The 17525-nt window shown below is 38.5% G+C and overlaps 2 protein-coding genes across 2 annotated transcripts in view; both read left to right on the top strand.

Moving 5' to 3' along the window:
* Window positions 1-5608, top strand: part of synj2bp (synaptojanin 2 binding protein) — an 8126-nt gene extending 2518 nt beyond the window's left edge. The window contains exons 3-4 of the mRNA XM_035673519.1: window positions 1503-1598; window positions 3488-5608. Of these exons, the coding sequence (XP_035529412.1) occupies window positions 1503-1598; window positions 3488-3631 (240 nt within the window). The 3' untranslated portion in view covers window positions 3632-5608. The remainder of the gene's footprint in view (window positions 1-1502; window positions 1599-3487) is intronic.
* Window positions 5609-6731: 1123 nt separating this feature from the next.
* On the top strand, window positions 6732-16576 carry LOC118336789 (deubiquitinase DESI2). Its single transcript, XM_035673516.1, has 5 exons — window positions 6732-7839; window positions 10855-10927; window positions 12614-12707; window positions 12808-12949; window positions 13985-16576. The coding sequence occupies exons 1-5, from the start codon at window positions 7801-7803 to the stop codon at window positions 14222-14224; spliced, it is 588 nt and encodes a 195-aa protein (XP_035529409.1). The 5' UTR covers window positions 6732-7800; the 3' UTR covers window positions 14225-16576.
* Window positions 16577-17525: the final 949 nt, after the last annotated feature.

Raw genomic sequence — 17525 nt, 5'->3', positions numbered from 1 at the left:
CTACGTGCCACATTCACCCTTTCACACACATTCACACAGTGATGGCAAAGTCCATCGAACAGAAACTAATTCATTCACACACATTCACACACCGATGCATCGGGAGCAATTTGGGGTTCAGTATCTTGCTCAAGGATACTTCGACATGTGGCAGGAGGAGCCGGGGATCGAACCAACAACCTTCTGATTGGATTGGGGGACGACCCGCTCTGCCTCTGAGCCACAGCCGCCCTGTGGATATCTTTACATGGTTTGACTTGAGAAAGCTGTGTAGCTCGCCGGCATACAGCCCTGTGTTGATTACCTGATTTGTGTTGAACAAGGTGGAGGCAACGTCCTGTCACCATGGTTGAAGGCTCAGCTTGTCCATTGTATCCCCTATAAAATATTTAAATGAGATGTGTGGAAATGGTACAGATTAGAAAGTGAAAAACAGGGAGATGAGGTCTGTGATGCACTAAATAAAAGTGTTTCTGAACTAAATGTAAAGTAGTTCAAGTATGTTTTTAGTGCCATTTTAAAATTAGGAAGTATATTTTTCGGTATTATCGTGATTTATATTATCTCTATAATACTTTGCATAACACACTATTAAGTTGCACTTGTTATTATTTGATTTATGCCCTGATTTAACCTGAATATTAAAGTTAGAACTGAAATAAAGTTGCACAATTAATGGAAATGTTCTCAAAATCGTAATATTAAAATCAGAATCAGAATTATATTTGTTGCCAAGTAGGTTTTTACACCTACGAGGGATGTGTCCTGGTGCATTTGGTGCATAAAATATACAAATACAAATATACAAATATACAAATCACACAAGAATCACACAGAAAAATGAAGTACTTTCAAAATATGAATAAATAAAGATAAGAAAAGAAAAACTGCAGAAGACGGGAGTGCGTTAATGTAATGTCACAGAAGCTGCAGTTTTTTAATAAAGGTAAAATATGTGACACAACAGCATTATAATGAAGTGTTCTAGTACTGTGTGTAACTTCAAACTTAGCCTAGTTATAACGTAAATTATTACTAAGTTACTAAAATAAAAGTGGCTGCAGCCCCCAGGGTGGGTGTAAATCACAGATGTCACAGAATTATACTCACTAATGGTAAAACAGCAGTTTTTTTTCTGCCACGCAGCATCATTTTTTCATTAATTGTAGCCATTTTGCAACACAGTAATCCAGTAGAGACCTAATTTATTGATATGATTGAATTAATGTCCCAGATTTAGTTACATACTAACTAGTAGTTACTCAGCCTTTAGTGTCAAACTAGAACTTACACAGCTGGTGCAACAATGGCCAATTTTCTCTATAGCCTGACATTTTATATTTTAAGGAATTAATTGATTACTGTAATCCAGTAAAAGTCAGCTGATTCTCAAGTGAAACTAATGATTAACCGCAGCTCTTACTAAAGGTCAGTTTGATTAAAGGTGATGATGAATGTAAAAAGCACTCACTCATTGTTTTTGTTCCATGTGCGTCGTGTAGATCAACGGAACGAAGCTCGAGAATCTGACACATAGAGATGCAGTGGAGTTGTTCAGGACAGCAGGGGAGGACGTAGAGCTCCGTGTCCTGAAAAAGGTGGGTGGCCTTTAAAATGACCTCTTCCTAGTACTTTACCGTCCACCAGCATGGGAACTTGTCTTTAGCTCACCAAAAACATAAAAGCAGCATGAGAACACGTAACATTTAAAACAAATATGGCAACAAAACACAAATAAAGTACAAATCACAGCACAGTAGTAAAAGAAATACAACAAAAGTATGTGTTGATTGCCGATGCCCATGATGTCTCTAACTGTGAAAATGAAGGGCGCTCATAGCTTTATCTCTCCCTCTGACTGTATACAAGTTACAAATCGTAAAGCTGAAGACAAACTCACTCTGCAGCCATCCAAAGCAGCATCGAACCATTAATAACCAAATGTTATCTTCCATCCTGTGAGAACAACGGCCTAAACAATAGCTACACATTGCTGACGATGTGAAACAGCGCTTCTGTTCTTACTCCCTGAAGGTGAATGTTTCATTTTATAAAAGTGTAATTATCTTTTATGGTGTTCGCGGAGGTGGTCTACCCTGGGAATCCCTGAGAAACCATGTAAGGTAACACCAGTGAACTATGTCCTGTTCAGAATAAGAGGTAATGTCAGGGCAACATCCAGTTCCACCTTTTATTCCACTGTGCTTCTTCCGACCAACGGCGCTCTGCAGCAACATTTCCTCAAGAAAGGAAATCCTGATATTTGTTCACAGCTGCCACACTCTGAGCAAATATATTTACCACTAAGACTACAGAGATGAAAGAGTTTTATGACTCTTTGACTGTCAAAACATTAAAACATCATTTTTTAATGGTTGTATAAGCTTTCAGATGACATTAATGCTACTTGTGCTTCACTCGTGTGTACCACCAGAAGAATGTATCTTTACCCATAAATCTTCCTTTAGTTTGGTGGAATGAATGAAACACTTGTTGGCAGCTGGTTTGGCGAGTCCAGCCTCACTTTTGCTTTTGAGGATTGGGTTTCACTATTAGACATCCCAGTTGTTTTACAAGTCTTAGGCTTTTAAGTGTTGCACTCTTTGTGTTCACATGTGTACAAAACTACACATAAATGCCCAAAAGTGTGCGTCATTCTGCCCATTTGAACACAAAGTGGTTTGATAACACTGCGTACAGACTAGTTCATTTTGAGTATCCCTAGGCCTTTAGACCATTACAGTCATTATGTATGAAACCAGTCTTTTTCTTTCAGAATGGTAACATCAAGTAATTTCATCACCTCTCAGGAGATTCCTTGAAACTGAAACTGCGTCTAACACCAGAGCGTTATTTAAGCAAACAGAGTGGATGACTGCACTCTGTCCACATTTGTGATGTAAACAGATGCATTTCTACGTAAATATCGCCTCCAGTGCAGCTTTAGTATTTAATCTTGATATTTTTATTGAGGTTCTGGCAACAATTACTACTACTACTACTACTACTACTATCTACTCCAGTTCCAAATTTGTATACATAAAAAAAACATAATACACAACATGACAGAAAACACACCCAATTTTAATAAATCCCTCAGTAAAGACATTCAGACGGGCATTCTTCGTGAACTTACTGTACTACCAACACTACTGTTGGAGCGGCTGATAACTTCACAGGTTACTAGACATTGTTGTAAAAAGTAACATTACAAAGAAAGTAAAGAGAAAAGTAGAAAATTATACACTTCTTAGGACGGCTTGCATTCAAACGTGTGCATATCGTAGACAGACGCCACTGCAGTAATGGCGACTTGCTTACTTCCGTTACTTCCCTGGATTTGTGTATATACAAGAGTGTCCCTATGAGTTTAGTGTTGCAGTTGGTTCTTGCACTGTATGGTTTTGCTGCCAAAACACACAGAAGAGGTGATAACTCCAAATACTATCTCATATGTACTCTTGTGTTTTTTCTATCTGTCTTGCAGTTTGCCCATCACATGAACGGACCCACAGACTCACAACCCAAGCACGAACCTTCTGTGTCTTCTCTGGGAGTACTGGTTGCTTTAGCGGGAGCCGCAGCCATCTGTGCGTTCTTTTACATGCGGCACCTGAGGAAGCACTTTTAACTAAGTCGGCGTCTGTATATTATTTTTAGGATCAAAAACGTTGCTAAAGGCCAAAGAGGGAACAAACTCAAAAACATTAGACGTTATTATTTTTTTTTTCTGATTAGTGCGTGTTGGTGTCACTGATGAGTTTCTCCATGTTCATGTGTATAATGTGATTAATGGTAGCTTCTTGACACCCTTTCCTATGCAAAAGGATGCTCTCTTTCCACAGAGATTACTTTTAATAGGTAACTTTGTGATCGTGAGGAGAAGAATGTACACACGACATTCCTGCTGGTGAGCTGAGCTGGGCTTGAGCTCCGGCAGAAACAAACAAAGCTGCTCGTACACGTCGGCAGAAAAATGATTAAATCCGCGAGTCACATCAGACTGACTCGAGCTTCAGGGTCCATTTACAAACTGAAAGACAGTGTTGTGTGCAGTCACTCGTAGGCCTCCCCGTACCTCCGCTGAATGGCAGATCTGTCTGAGGGGGCGGTATGAGAGGAACCCACTGTACTTTCAGTTTTACAGTGTTCAAAATTCACACGACTGGGTTTGATTTTCATTTTGCACCGTTGCACAGAATCATGAGAGGAGCGGCTTCCTGCTGCCTGCAGTTAAGGAGATAAATTGTGTAATGGACTTTAGAGTGCCTTTTGTGTCTATTCCAAGCGACGGTGGTACGTTGCTCCTTATCGTGATCAAAGTGAAAATCGACCCTCTACGTCCATTAATACATTAAATTAAAGGATGTGGCTGCCGATATCTTTTCTTAATGTCAACACGTCCCGTAAACCGGCTCAAACCAACAATGACTTAGTCCATCTCTCAATACTGTCCGACTTCCTCAGCCTGTTTCACCCTCACCCAAGACTTTATTTCTAAAAATGCCTCTCAGTTCCTGAAACAGCTCGGCACTGTAGGTTTTAGCAAACAGTACTTACACAGGAGGAAATGGTTTATTTGTCAGGGACTATTTTCAGCTGCGGATTAATACACATTCGGTGTTTCCAGCAGAGAAGTGGTATAGTGGTAATTAAGAAACATGTAACCCAGTGCAAACAGTAGGGCTCATTGATGTGTTTTTATTAGTTTGACACAGAGGGATCAGGTATAGCAGATAATAGTTGTTAGTAAAAATATTCATTGTTGGTTTTGGTCTTTTAATGGGATTTGTTGACAGTAAGAAAAATGCAGATTGTCACCAGACTCATCCCTTTAAAGTAAAATACACTAAAAGTTCAAAGTATCACCAAGTAGTTTCATTAACAACAACAAGAGTTTATTACAGTGTGTCACATGGTCACTCAGGGTGAGCCATTAAATCTCTATCATACAAACAAATCATTCCTTAAATAAATATAAATAAATCTCATGTGGTGAGCAGCTCATTGATGCTCATTCACAGCTGAAGACTCAGAGAGACGGAGCCATGTTTGTGTTTGTGTGTCACTGCCATTTAAGACATTCTTCTGATTTAGTGCTGACGCCGGTGCTCGTAATCACATCGCACCTTCTGCTACGTGATTTGTCTTATACATGAAATATGAAGCATGTTGTGATAGAGGACACAAGTTGTTCATTTATGTGAAGGATCAACAGCTTAAATGAAAAGCAGCTTGAGATGGTTGACTTTACAGGAGAGGGTTGTGTTGTTTTTTTAAGTTGTCAACAACTTAAAATGTTTGTTTTCTTTGCACTAGCCACAATCATGGAACTCCTCCAGTAACGGCCATAGAGCAGATGAATAAGTGAATTGTTGCTGGGTGTATTTGTCCACATTTGTCAGTCTGCAGTGCATCTATCAAGCAATTGTCTCTGACTGTATGTGACTCTTGTTGTCTGTAAATACGTTTCAAGTCGCTCTGCTGAGTGGGATTGTGAATATGTGCAGTTATGCCAGAAAAGTTGATCAGAAGCACTAATAAATTATGCAAATACTGTGTGTTTTACATCCAAACACCTACTGTATTAAAATTCATGTTGAATTCGCCTGTTTTTGTTTTGTTTTTCATTTAACAGCAGGAAATAATTGAATAATATAACATGATTTCACATTTTTCTGGTCCACAACCTGTAGTTTTTACACACTAGATGGTAAGAAAGGCTGAGATGTGAGCAAACATAAGATAATTTATTATTCTCTATATCTCTTTCCTAACCAGAAAATTAACTGACATCACTGATGTTAACAAAACAACAGTTCTGACTCTTCAAATGTTTATTGTTTCTCTTAAAGTTCATCAAACAAATAAAAATCTGTCGTTTTGCAAAAGAATTCAAAATAAATTATCGACCGATAATTTATCAGCCTCGATGATTGTGTATCCCTAGTAAATACCACTACTCATGAAAATTTAGTAGAGATTAAAAAACAAATTTGTTAAATAAAGTTTATTATTATTATATAAAATTATAGATTCTCATGTCAAAATAGAGATTCTACACAATTATGAGGTATCAAGTCAAAAGTAGGAAAGATTAATAAATTACTTTAAAATCTAAATTACTTAAAAATCTTGATTTACTTCGCCAAAATAAAGATTTACTAAATTAAAAAATATAGATGAATAAGAGTGTCTTCTCATCATTTTACCAATAAGTCAAATTGTTGACAAATTTGATTTAATACTTTAAAATCTGAATTTTGGACTCATCTGTAAAGTTAATGACAACAACACACCACCGGAAGTTGTCGGATTACCTTCAGATTAAAAGTGGATAAAAACGATCCTTTTTTGAATACAGTGAAATACAGATAATCATTAATATGTGCATAATACTACTTATTATTAGCGTAATACAAAGAGAAAACACAATTGAATAACAGACAACTGAGCTAGACTAGCATTATTTTTATTATTTTATTTTTAATATTTGATGTCAAAATAAAAAACCTGTTGTAACCTATTGTTGCATTATATTATATTTAACCCATTTAAGTCGTAGTCACAAAAATCCACTTTGATTCAACAAAACAACCCTAATTGACGCCAATGGCTCTAAAATAAATAAATAAAGTGACTTGTCCTGTTGCACAAAATGACAAAATGAATCAAACATATTTCAACATAAAACCTGGTTGGAAGAAAGAAAAGAAAAGTGGTTGATCTTTTGTAACAACCTGTGTACACCCACCAGCAGCTCCGTCTCATCAGCTGTTGGAGGATGTTGCCTCGGAGGCAGATATGATGTAATCTAACGCTTCAGTCCCAAACCAGGGGGGGAGACAGACAGGGAGGCACAGAGCTGGAAAACAACCGCACCACACGGATGGACCTCGGCTGCTCTGCTACTTCATAAAAAGAACCAACAAACACTTTCATCGAGCGGGTTTTTGGAGGTTGGTGGTTGGAGAAGGAGTCATGTCGCGGAGGTTTGTGCCGACTAGCCGACAAAGAGGATGCTGGATGCGGGCCAGCAGTAGAAGCAGCACCGGCCGGGGATGCTGCTGGTGAACTTGACTCCCCCCTCCTCCTCCTCCTCCTCCTCCTCCTCACATCAGCTGTAATTAACCACCATGGCTCAGGAGTCCTCTGCTGCTCCAACATCCTCCGTGTGAAAATGGCCCGCACTCCGCCTCCATCGGTCCGCCCTAGCTGTCGCCTTTTCGCCCGTGATGAGGAGGAGGACGCCCGCTTCAGATTTCACCACTCGCAGGGGCCTTCATGCTCGCTATGGATCATGCTCTAAAGCGGCTGATGTGACATTTTTGAGCTGTTAATTTCGCAAATTACACCCCTTTGCTGCCGGCATCGATTTCTCTTGCAGCGGATATATATATATATATATTTTGGAGCCGGGAGATGGGCCGCGTCCCCTTCTGCTGCACCTCGCTGTTGCCCTGCTGGGATCTGATCATGCTTTCCTGAACCCTGCTTACCATAATGGCTCTGTGACATCTCGCTAAACTTCAAATTGTCCTGTTTTTGGTTCTTCTGGGGCATTTTTTCCAGCTTTTTTCCCTCCCCTCGCCTCCACCGGCCACCCTGCAGAGCTGTGTCCATGCAGTAGTTGCCCTGCGGGGGGAAATGAGCAGCCTCCATCCCTCCAGCAGAAGCCTGCCCGCTGCTCCTCCTGTCCACCGTGTGGTCCTGTGACATCAGAGGGGTGTGGAGGTCCTGACAACCATAAAACGTGGAGACGTGGTGGGGACGTTTGCCTTTCCAGCTCAGGTTTAAACCATGGCCAATGAACCTGTCATCCTTAACGTGTATGATATGGTAAGAGTCCATCTCAACCAGAACTTATTCATTGTTTCATTGTGGGAGGTTTGTAATCGGACACCAGCAGAGGAAGTGAATGCACCACTAGAAATAGCAGGCCCACTAATACACCTGTTTCACATGTGCACTTCACAGCTATTTTAATGTTGGAATGCGTCCAGCTGGACTCGAATATTACATGAAAAAAGAGGCTGCAGCAGAAGTAGGGCTGCACGGTTAATCGAAATGTTATCAAATCTCAAGACGCTGCAATTTTTTTGATAAAGGTACAATGTGTCAGAACAGCATTATAATGAAATACTGTAGTGCTGTAGTGATTCCCAGGCCTATTTATGTTGTTATCCAGATTTAAGAAAATTGATTTTGTTAATTTGTTTGTTTGGTACAGACCCCCAAAAAATGACAATTTTAATAGTCTTTTTTACACTGAAACTTAAAATTGTTCCCACTAATCATTAATCATATCACACTCATTTTATAATGTTAACAATTGTGCATTTCACTCCTGTGGACTTCTAAAGCTGTTAAATGTTAAATTAAAAGGATTTTGTATGGAGTTTGGTGAGCACAGTCACAACCATGGTGTAGATTGGGGAAGAGCCTGTGCAGTATAGCTGCCCAGTGTATATGACCATCCCTGCAAACATTCATTGTGTTACGAGGCCAAAATCTGCTCTTTCTACTAATTCAGCCATTATTAGCAGCATCAATGCATTTGGTTTGTGAAAAAGTCTCATTTTCCAACCTCATGTCTATGAAACAAGAGCGTCCCTCAACCCTCTGACCTCTGTCTCGGTGCCTACAGCTCACATGATGCACACACATACGAAACACTAACACACGCACTTACACAAGCCCACTCACATCAGTAAAGGACAACAGTGTTCATTCATTCATGTGCCCACAGCCTGGTCTTCACAGTACAGCTGAACAGCCTGCTGTGTGAATGTTATGCAACATGTTGCTGTAAATCCACAGAATTACTCCATTTACAGTAAAATGTTTGTGACATTGTGGAGTGTATCCATACTGGGAACACTTTACTTCAACTTCCCCCTGTTTATTATTTATAAGCAGCAAACAGACTGAGTGCATCTTCATGAGATATTATATACAAATATCATTATAATAAGTACTTAATGTACAAGTTTAAAGGTACCTTGTAATGGGAATGGTGGACCCTGCCACTGACAATGAGAACTACCATAAAGTGAGGTAAGCTGAAGTAGGCTATATAAGGATTATAACTTTAACATATATAACAAATAAATACTTAATATTTTATATTCATGTCAAATGAAAAGACGCGTTATTTATCTGTTTAAACACCAACTACAGAGGCTTCATGGGAGGTGTTATAATTGTTGTCAAATACATGAATAATGACTTGAAATGTCCTTATATGTATTTAAAACTACAATGTAGGGTGTTATAATGAATGTACTAATCATGTGTGTACTGCTTATAAATGCTATAAAGGAGGGTTTGTGGGGGTGTCACCCACAAAATAATGAAAATAATTTGAATTAAACTTTATATTATATATATTTATATATATAATATTTTTATTTACTGAAGTTGAATTCTTTTTGCTCACTTGAAGTCACATTTGTCAACAAGTGTCCTCATCTTTTAACTTTCCTGACATGAATCAGCTTTCTCCATATTTGGAGAAATTGTACAAATTAGAAAACAAAAAATGAGTCTGTGGTTTAATAAACACTCACACACATGAATAAATATATAATCACACGAACACAAAGCCAGGTGCAGTTTTGGACTCTCAACTCTCCCTTGGTGTCTTCGAGCCATCTCACAGATGAGGACCTCGGTGGGGCCAGAAGAGACAGCTGCTCAAACGGCCGATTTAATTCCAGCGTGGCTCTGCTGTGCCGGGACTTAACAGGTCACGCAGGGGCTGTGGAAGAGGGAGAAAGTGATCATAAGGGAGAAAGTGATCATGAGGGTGGTGACAGTCGGAGTCAGCCTTAAATACTTCTGCCGAGAATTAAACACAAAAGTACGAGTAGGCAACAAGATCCGCCGCCTGAGAGTGAATCACGCGAGGAGGGATGATGTTGATGAATCGATCATCTTCAATGTGAAATCAATGTGACTGGTAGATGAGTGTAGTGGTGCATGCTGTATCTGCATAGGCAGGATGTTGTAGGGGGAGACTGCATGGATCTGTGCAGCAGTGTTGGCATGCAGCTTGATTTCACAAGAACAGCAACAACATCATTAGAGAAGTGTGACAAGATAGTGATTGAAAAAAGCTCCACTATTGTTGCCACTTGTTTATGCACTCAGGAGAAAGTCTCACTTCTAGGTGGAAGGACTTGTCCTTGTAAATTGAAGCTGATAACTGACTACAGGGTAAAAGTCACTCCAGAAACGTGAGAGGAGTCTGTTGACACAAAGGAAAATGGTGGATATGCTTTTATTATCAGTCTGAGCGGAAACCTGTTCTATTATTAATAGGGGACATCTGGGGCAGTGTGGATAGCTCTTAGCATGTTTCCTCAGGGGTGTCTATGGGGGTGGGAGAGTCAGTGGGCGTAGGAGGAGGGGAGCTTAAATGATCTCCTGATTGTCTGCAGTGAAGGGTCGACAGGGTGGCTCACATCACCTGCAGCTTTTCTTATGTGTAAATTTTCCTCCAACAATTGAAAGAGTTGCCCAGGTAGCCCAGCTTTGTCCAAGGGTAAAAAATCTGCCTTCCAGCACCTCTAAATTTCACTACACGTTATATCTTCTTTGTTTAAACTGTCCAAAAACCAGAGTGTAATAAGACCAGTGTCACCCAGAAACATTCTCTGGGTGTAAATGTTTTTGGGTGTTAAGTATATTAAGTATTTTTTCTGAGACATACAGTACATATTGTACTATTTAAGGCTACAGTATAATAGTATTTTCTGTAGAGCTGCTGCATTGTTTCTTCCCTGATACAACACAAAGTAACTTTTGATACTGATCCTTCTTTATACTCTCTCGTCCTCTCTTCCTCTGCAGTACTGGATCAACGAATACACTTCCAATCTGGGCATTGGAGTCTTCCACTCAGGCATTGAGATTTATGGCAGAGGTAAATCCCCTTTCCTTCCTCTTCCTTTATGTCTGTGAAATTAAATTACAGTTTGTCAGAGCAGGCCTCACTCGGACCTGTGCATCACCGTCTGATCATGAGGTCTGTGCACGGCTGCTTTCGCAGACACAGATCTGGTCTGGTTTTAAAAATGGAATATGGAATTGTGCTTCCTAATAACATGACCCCATTTCTCTGGGTTGAGTCACCACTGACTCAATGTGTATTGTGTGTGTGTGTGTTTTGAAAAAAGAGAGGCAGAAACCAGCGTGAAACTAGATCACTTGGAATTCCATTATATCTGTGCAACCAGAAATATTGGTTTTGTGCACTGTGGAATATGATGACAGTAAAAATACTTGCTCCTTACTAGGGCGAGGAATCACTCCTTTTTATGGAATTTCAGCATATTATTTTTGTTTTTGCAGCATATTTTTACATAATGACCACATGAATTTAATCATAATGGATTTCCTGTCCGGTAAAAACGTCCAACTCCAAATGTTTTGAGGGCTAAAAACTCAAAATGTCATAAATCTAATTTACATTTAGTGAATCATTCTGCATCATTTGAACTGAATATGTGCAATTTGAGAGGCCAAGTACTACAGTTTTACAGGTTTTAGAAAAGGGAAGTTTTGCTGATAATGCTTTTTATATACTATACTATACTGTATTTATATATATACCACTGCCCAAAGAGGAGTGTGTGATCCTTCAACTGACATTTAAACATAAAGTATAACTACAATTCTCCACCAAATCAGTGGTGGATAAAGTATTTGGATCCTTTATTTAAGTAATAATAGCAATACTGCAATACAAAAATACTCCATTACAAATTAAATCCTGCATTCATACTGTAAGTAAAAGTAAGTGTGATTAGCAAAAATGTACTTATAATGCAGAAAAATGGCTCCTGTGAGTGTTATACTGTATATTCTGGATTAAGTAGCCTTTTACTGTGCTAACTGGTCAAGGTTGAGCTCATTATTTTAAATTATATATATTTGATATAGGTTACTGTTGGGTAATTTAATCTGTAACAGTACATTGTAGTTTATAAACTGATCACATGTTTTCTATATAAAATCTTAATCTGAGAAGTAACTAGTAACTAAAGCTGTTAAATAAATGTAGTGGAGTAAAAAGTACAATACTTCCCTCTGTGGAAAGAAGTATAAAGTTCCATTAAACGGAAATAGTCAAGGTACCTCAAATGTGTACTACACTACTTGCCTAAATGTACTTCCCACCGTATAATGAAATCTTAATACATCTTAGTATAAGGCACAAATATCTGCTTTAACATATATGTTGAAGCAGATATTTTGTATATTTTAAAACATATTTTGTTAATAATATATTATTAACAAAAAATACTTTTATTTATCCACAACACTATATTTATTGCTTTCACATATGTCTGAAACAGCTCTGTCTGTTTGTTGTGACAATGTATAACTTCAAATTAAATTCAGAAACTACAATATGCAGTGCCTCTACGTTCATCACTGTTCTCCATTATACTGACGTAAATACGGGGGCGGGTAGGCCTGTAATTAGCCAGGCCTAATGATTTAAGCACAGTGTGTCAATGATTAATCGCTTGTTTCTGAGTAATTACAGTTGTTTAGTGCTTCCACTTGAGAACTTAACCTTTGTTTTGCATCTTTGTCCACACAGAATTTGCATACGGGGGTCATCCATACCCTTTCAGTGGCATCTTTGAAATCAACCCTGGCAATGCTGCTGAACTGGGAGAGACATTCAAATTCAAGTGAGTGCGCTTCATTTTAGCATACAATACACTGTGATGTTCTTAAGGTTAACAGTGGAGATAAGTGTGATGATATATATGTCTTTCTGCTTGCAAACAGGGAGGCCATTGTTTTGGGCACCACAGACTTCACAGAGGAGGACATAGATAAAATCATGGAGGAGCTTGGTAAAGAGTTCAAAGGCAACGCCTACCATCTAATGCACAAAAACTGCAACCACTTCTCTTCCTCGCTGTCTGAGGTCAGTCAGATGCTGCTTTTACTGCCAAATGGTTGTTTTTTTTGTTCCTACTTGTTCGTATTGTTCAGAAACTATAAGACACAGAACAGTGCAGAGTTACAACTATAAATAAAAAAAGTTACATGTCAAGAGAAGTTCACTTAAAGGGGTACTTTTACACATGAAGGGCAGGTTATTCGTCATGAGGAGTACTACTCAGCCTGTGGAAACAGTTGTATAATGTCTTCTATGGCTCTGTTCTCTCAACATGGGATTCAGCACTTCAGATTTTTAGCCGTGGTAGCTGGATGGCTCTAGGGATGGCAAATATCAGTCCACCACTTTGGTGCAGGATAAAAGGTCTCAACAGCTATTGGATGGGGACATTCACATCCCCCTCAGGATGAATGATAAACACTTATTATCAGGTTTTAGTTTGTCTAGTACTTTGGTTTCCGACCAAATACCTGCAAAACCTCCCATCAGCCTCAGCTGTACTTGCTAACATGCTAAACTGAGATGTATAACGTGTTAAACATTTTACCTGCTTAATGTCGTTATTGTGAAAGTGTTAGCATGTAGCACAGCATAATGTCTAGTTTTATTATCGGAAATGTAGGACCCAATGTTTTTTGAGACCCTTAACTTCATGGACCCTCACTGATGGACTTTTATGTATTGTCCTGTTTTATGTAGTGTATCTACTGTTCTGTAGTCGTTCTTTGTCTGCCTGCCCTGGGACAACAGATGCAAATTAGCTGTTAGGTAACTCTGGTACTTTTAATGGGGCACTGTCCTTGCAAAAATAAACAAATACAAATTTGAAAAAAGGATGTACAATACTACATTTATGAAATTTGCCTTTATTATATATTTAAAAATATGTATCCCTATATACAGGCATAGGAAATAAAATCATCCACAAAATAATGATACTTACTGATTAAACTTGCTGTTGTCCTTCTAGTCAAGTTCTTGTCCTTCAAATGTGTCACACATGTATAGAAATAAAACAAAGACAATATGTCTGATATCACATGTTCGGACTTTTCTCAGTTGCTGTGTGGACGGGAGATTCCTCGCTGGGTCAACAGACTGGCGTACTTCAGCTCCTGCATCCCGTTCCTGCAGAGCTGCCTACCCAAGGAGTGGTTAACCCCGGCCGCCCTGCAGAGCCACATCAGCCTCGGCCTCCACAAAGAGGAGCAGAACGAGTCCAGTGACGAGGACCCTTCGTCCCCGTCCGGAGCGGCCGCCACCGGCTCCTCCCACAGCTGTCGCCACACGAGGGTGTGAACTGCCCCACGTACACTAACCTCTGGACCTTCCTGCCACCTCTGCTAGTGGCTCAAGTGGCATTAGAAGGCTTGATCAACCACCTGACCTCATACTGTTTGTCCTCTGAGTAAAGAGGCAGGAAAAGAAGAGTTCCCTCTTCCTGAAAGGAGCTGCTGCCAGAGACTTCAGACCTACAGAGACCCTGCCCATCCTTTCTACAGACAACAGGATGACAAAGGCAAACTTTGACCTGAGCACTAAAGCGTGGCTCAGACTCAACAACAACCACTTGTCTGATTGTAGATCTGAAGTTTGTAGTATGTTATTACTCGTCTTTTCCATGAACTTTTAAACCTTTGTCAGCCTTGTTCCCTGCCCTGCCTTCAGAGCTGCTTTTGTAGAATAACTAGAACTAGACACCTGAGGCTACTTATAATGACATTACCAGAAAACTGCTAATCTGCTCAATTTCAACAAGTTCTCGTTCAATAACCTCAATGTGGCCTTCAGTTGATATCGTTGACTCCACTTTCTTTGTGTGGAACATAAGAAGTTAACTTTGGCCATTTTAGAGGGTTAACCTGGTTAAAGAGGAGTTGATTGTTCCCCCGATGTCAGTCTGAACTGGTAAAACTTTTGCATGTTGAAAGAATTTGACATCCAAGTAAACTGAGACGCATCAAGTATTCTGATCACATCAAGTATTTTTTCCTCCTTTTCCTAAAAGAAATGATCTATATATAGACGGTCGTAAACAATCATGGGCAAATACTGTTCAGTTTAAATAGTTGCTGTTCAGACAGCCTCTGGCAGCCCGGTCGCTATCTGTGAACAGCTCAGAGACACAAACACAAAGAAAGTCAAGCTGCTACACTGACAATTATTGACTTTGTGACCCAGTACGATTTTTGTCTACGCTTTTATATCCAAGTGGTCTTTATATTATAACGGTGCGATAACTTCCAGGCTTGGTGATACTGGTCTTATTACCTTTTTTCACCATTAAACAGATAAAGACAGAGCTGCCATTCACAAAGAAAATCAGTATTCTGCTATAAATTACAGTAATCCTTAAAGGAATAGTTTCTACATATCGGGAAATACACTTATTTGTTTCTTGCTGAGTGTTAGATGAGAAGATCCATACTCTCACGTTAAACATGAAGCTACAGCCAGTTAGTTTAGCTTCTCTGAAACAGGGAAACAGCTAGCCTGGCTCTCTTTAAAGGTGGTAAAATCTTCATAAAAGCCCCATGAAAGCTCATTATATATTGTTTTGTTTAGTCTATACAAAAACCAAAGTGTATAAGAACAGCACAGACTCCAGGAACTTGTTTTTACACATGTTTTTGTGTGATTAATAACAAATAATGATTCATAAAAAACAAGATTTTACATTTTAATTAGTACGCTTTATTGGTGCTGGTAGGCTCTTCTTTATTTTAACCCTTGGACAGAGCCTTGATAGTTGTTTCCCAGTTTCTTAAAGCTAAACTAAACAACTGTCTGAAGCTTCATATTGATCCCACAGACATCTAACTCTCAGCAGGAAAGTAGGTAAGTGTATTTCCCAGAATGTCAAACTATTCCTTTGAGACCATACTTTTACGTTTGATTTATTTCAACTGTGAACTAAACTGTGACATGTTTATAGATACAGAGCATTTTAATGATAGTAAAAAAAAACTTTTTAAGAAGTCCTTCTGAAGTTTGGTTTGTCGTAGAAGATCAGAATCCCATAAAGGAAAAATATGATGTCATAAAGTTATTTGTAGTCATTGTGGTTTTAGCATACATGCAGGTAAACAACCCCCTTAATGACTATTTCCCCCCTCGGATACCGATGATGGTGGTAATTATGATGATGATAATGATGATGACCAACATCGGCTCCCTCATTTTAATTCATGCCGCTTGTTTTTTTTAAAAAATGCAAACGCTCAGTAAACCAGGCCACGTGTGATTTGAATCTTTTCCCATCCCTCCTGCTGTAGTGTGTTTATGGACAGCTACCCTTTCTCAGGAAGGAAATCACATGACTTGTAATAGTGGCAGTCATCTCATTCCTGCTCAACACCTTCATAAATGGGGTCGAAAGTGCAAATTAATAATTTGACTTCTTCCTCGTGTTATAAATAAGCTATATTCTTTTTTATTTTTGATGTAGTCTTACATTTCACCAAGTGTATTGTGTTCAGATTTTTGGTATATTTTGAGTCGACAGGAGCTGTGCAGTGATCAGTATCCCATGCTCAAAAGTCTTTGGCACTTTCTACAGAGCAGACCAGACAGGTATTTTTTTCTATCGTACTGTGTCAACCTTAACCTTGTATTTCCTTTTCCTAACCCAAGATGATTTCAAGAATGATGATATAGTACTAGAATAAAGAGACAGAATAACAAAGAAATGTTTTGCTTCTTGTGTTGTAGCATAAACTATGGGTATGGGTGGGTCATTTAACAACATATACTGTAAGATTTTGCAGTACTTTTAGCACCTCTGGGTGTTTCAGGCTGTGAGCAGGACTTTTTATGACAATATGGGGATTGTTATCTGATTTCTAGCAAGTACTTTGAGTTGTCAGGTATTTCACTTCACTTTTAAGCCAAAAAACAACAACAAAAAATAAAAAAACAGGCATTCCCAGGTCAATATATTGGCCAATATCAGCTGTGTAATTGTCACTGTATATACTGGCCAATAAGAAACTGCAGTAGAGAAATGCTGCAAAAGATGTGTTTCAAGGTTTTTTCTCCTCCAAAGAGCAAAGACAAGTTTATTTTTTAAGTCTAAAATGTCCCACTTTGGACATATCTCAGTCACAAGTTTTAAACAAGTATTTATGCATCATTATTATATATCATCTGATCTTTTAAGACTAAATAAATAAATCCAGTTTCGGTCAATATCCAGTTCGGCAGGAGTAATTTAGTAAATGTAAAAAATATGAGTGTTTTTTCATTAATAAAAGGAGCAATATATAGAAATCAATATAATTCTTTATCAAATAGAAAATTACATTATGTTGCCAAAGCAGACAGCATCACTATGCCTTCATGTTAGCATAAAAGCAATATAGAGTTATCAATTTTAACACAAGATATAATATACTAGTAAAAAGAAATACTTTAAAAATGTAATCCAATACAATTATTAATTAAGAATGTAGTAAGTAACCTAATCCAAACATCACAATATTAAAGTAATGTGCCTTTTCTCTTTCTTTTCTTTTTTACAGCAAAAAAACAATTAAAGACAAGAGAAAATAAATAATAAGAAATATTTATGCAGTTGTATTCTATAAATAACAGAACAATG

This window comes from Morone saxatilis, unplaced genomic scaffold (genome assembly GCF_004916995.1).
Source record: "Morone saxatilis isolate NCDOM2014 unplaced genomic scaffold, NCSU_SB_2.0 Contig3, whole genome shotgun sequence".
Classification (NCBI taxonomy): Eukaryota; Metazoa; Chordata; class Actinopteri; family Moronidae; genus Morone; species Morone saxatilis.
The sequence above is the reverse complement of the archived record's forward strand: the minus strand, read 5'-3'. Positions and strand labels throughout refer to the sequence as shown.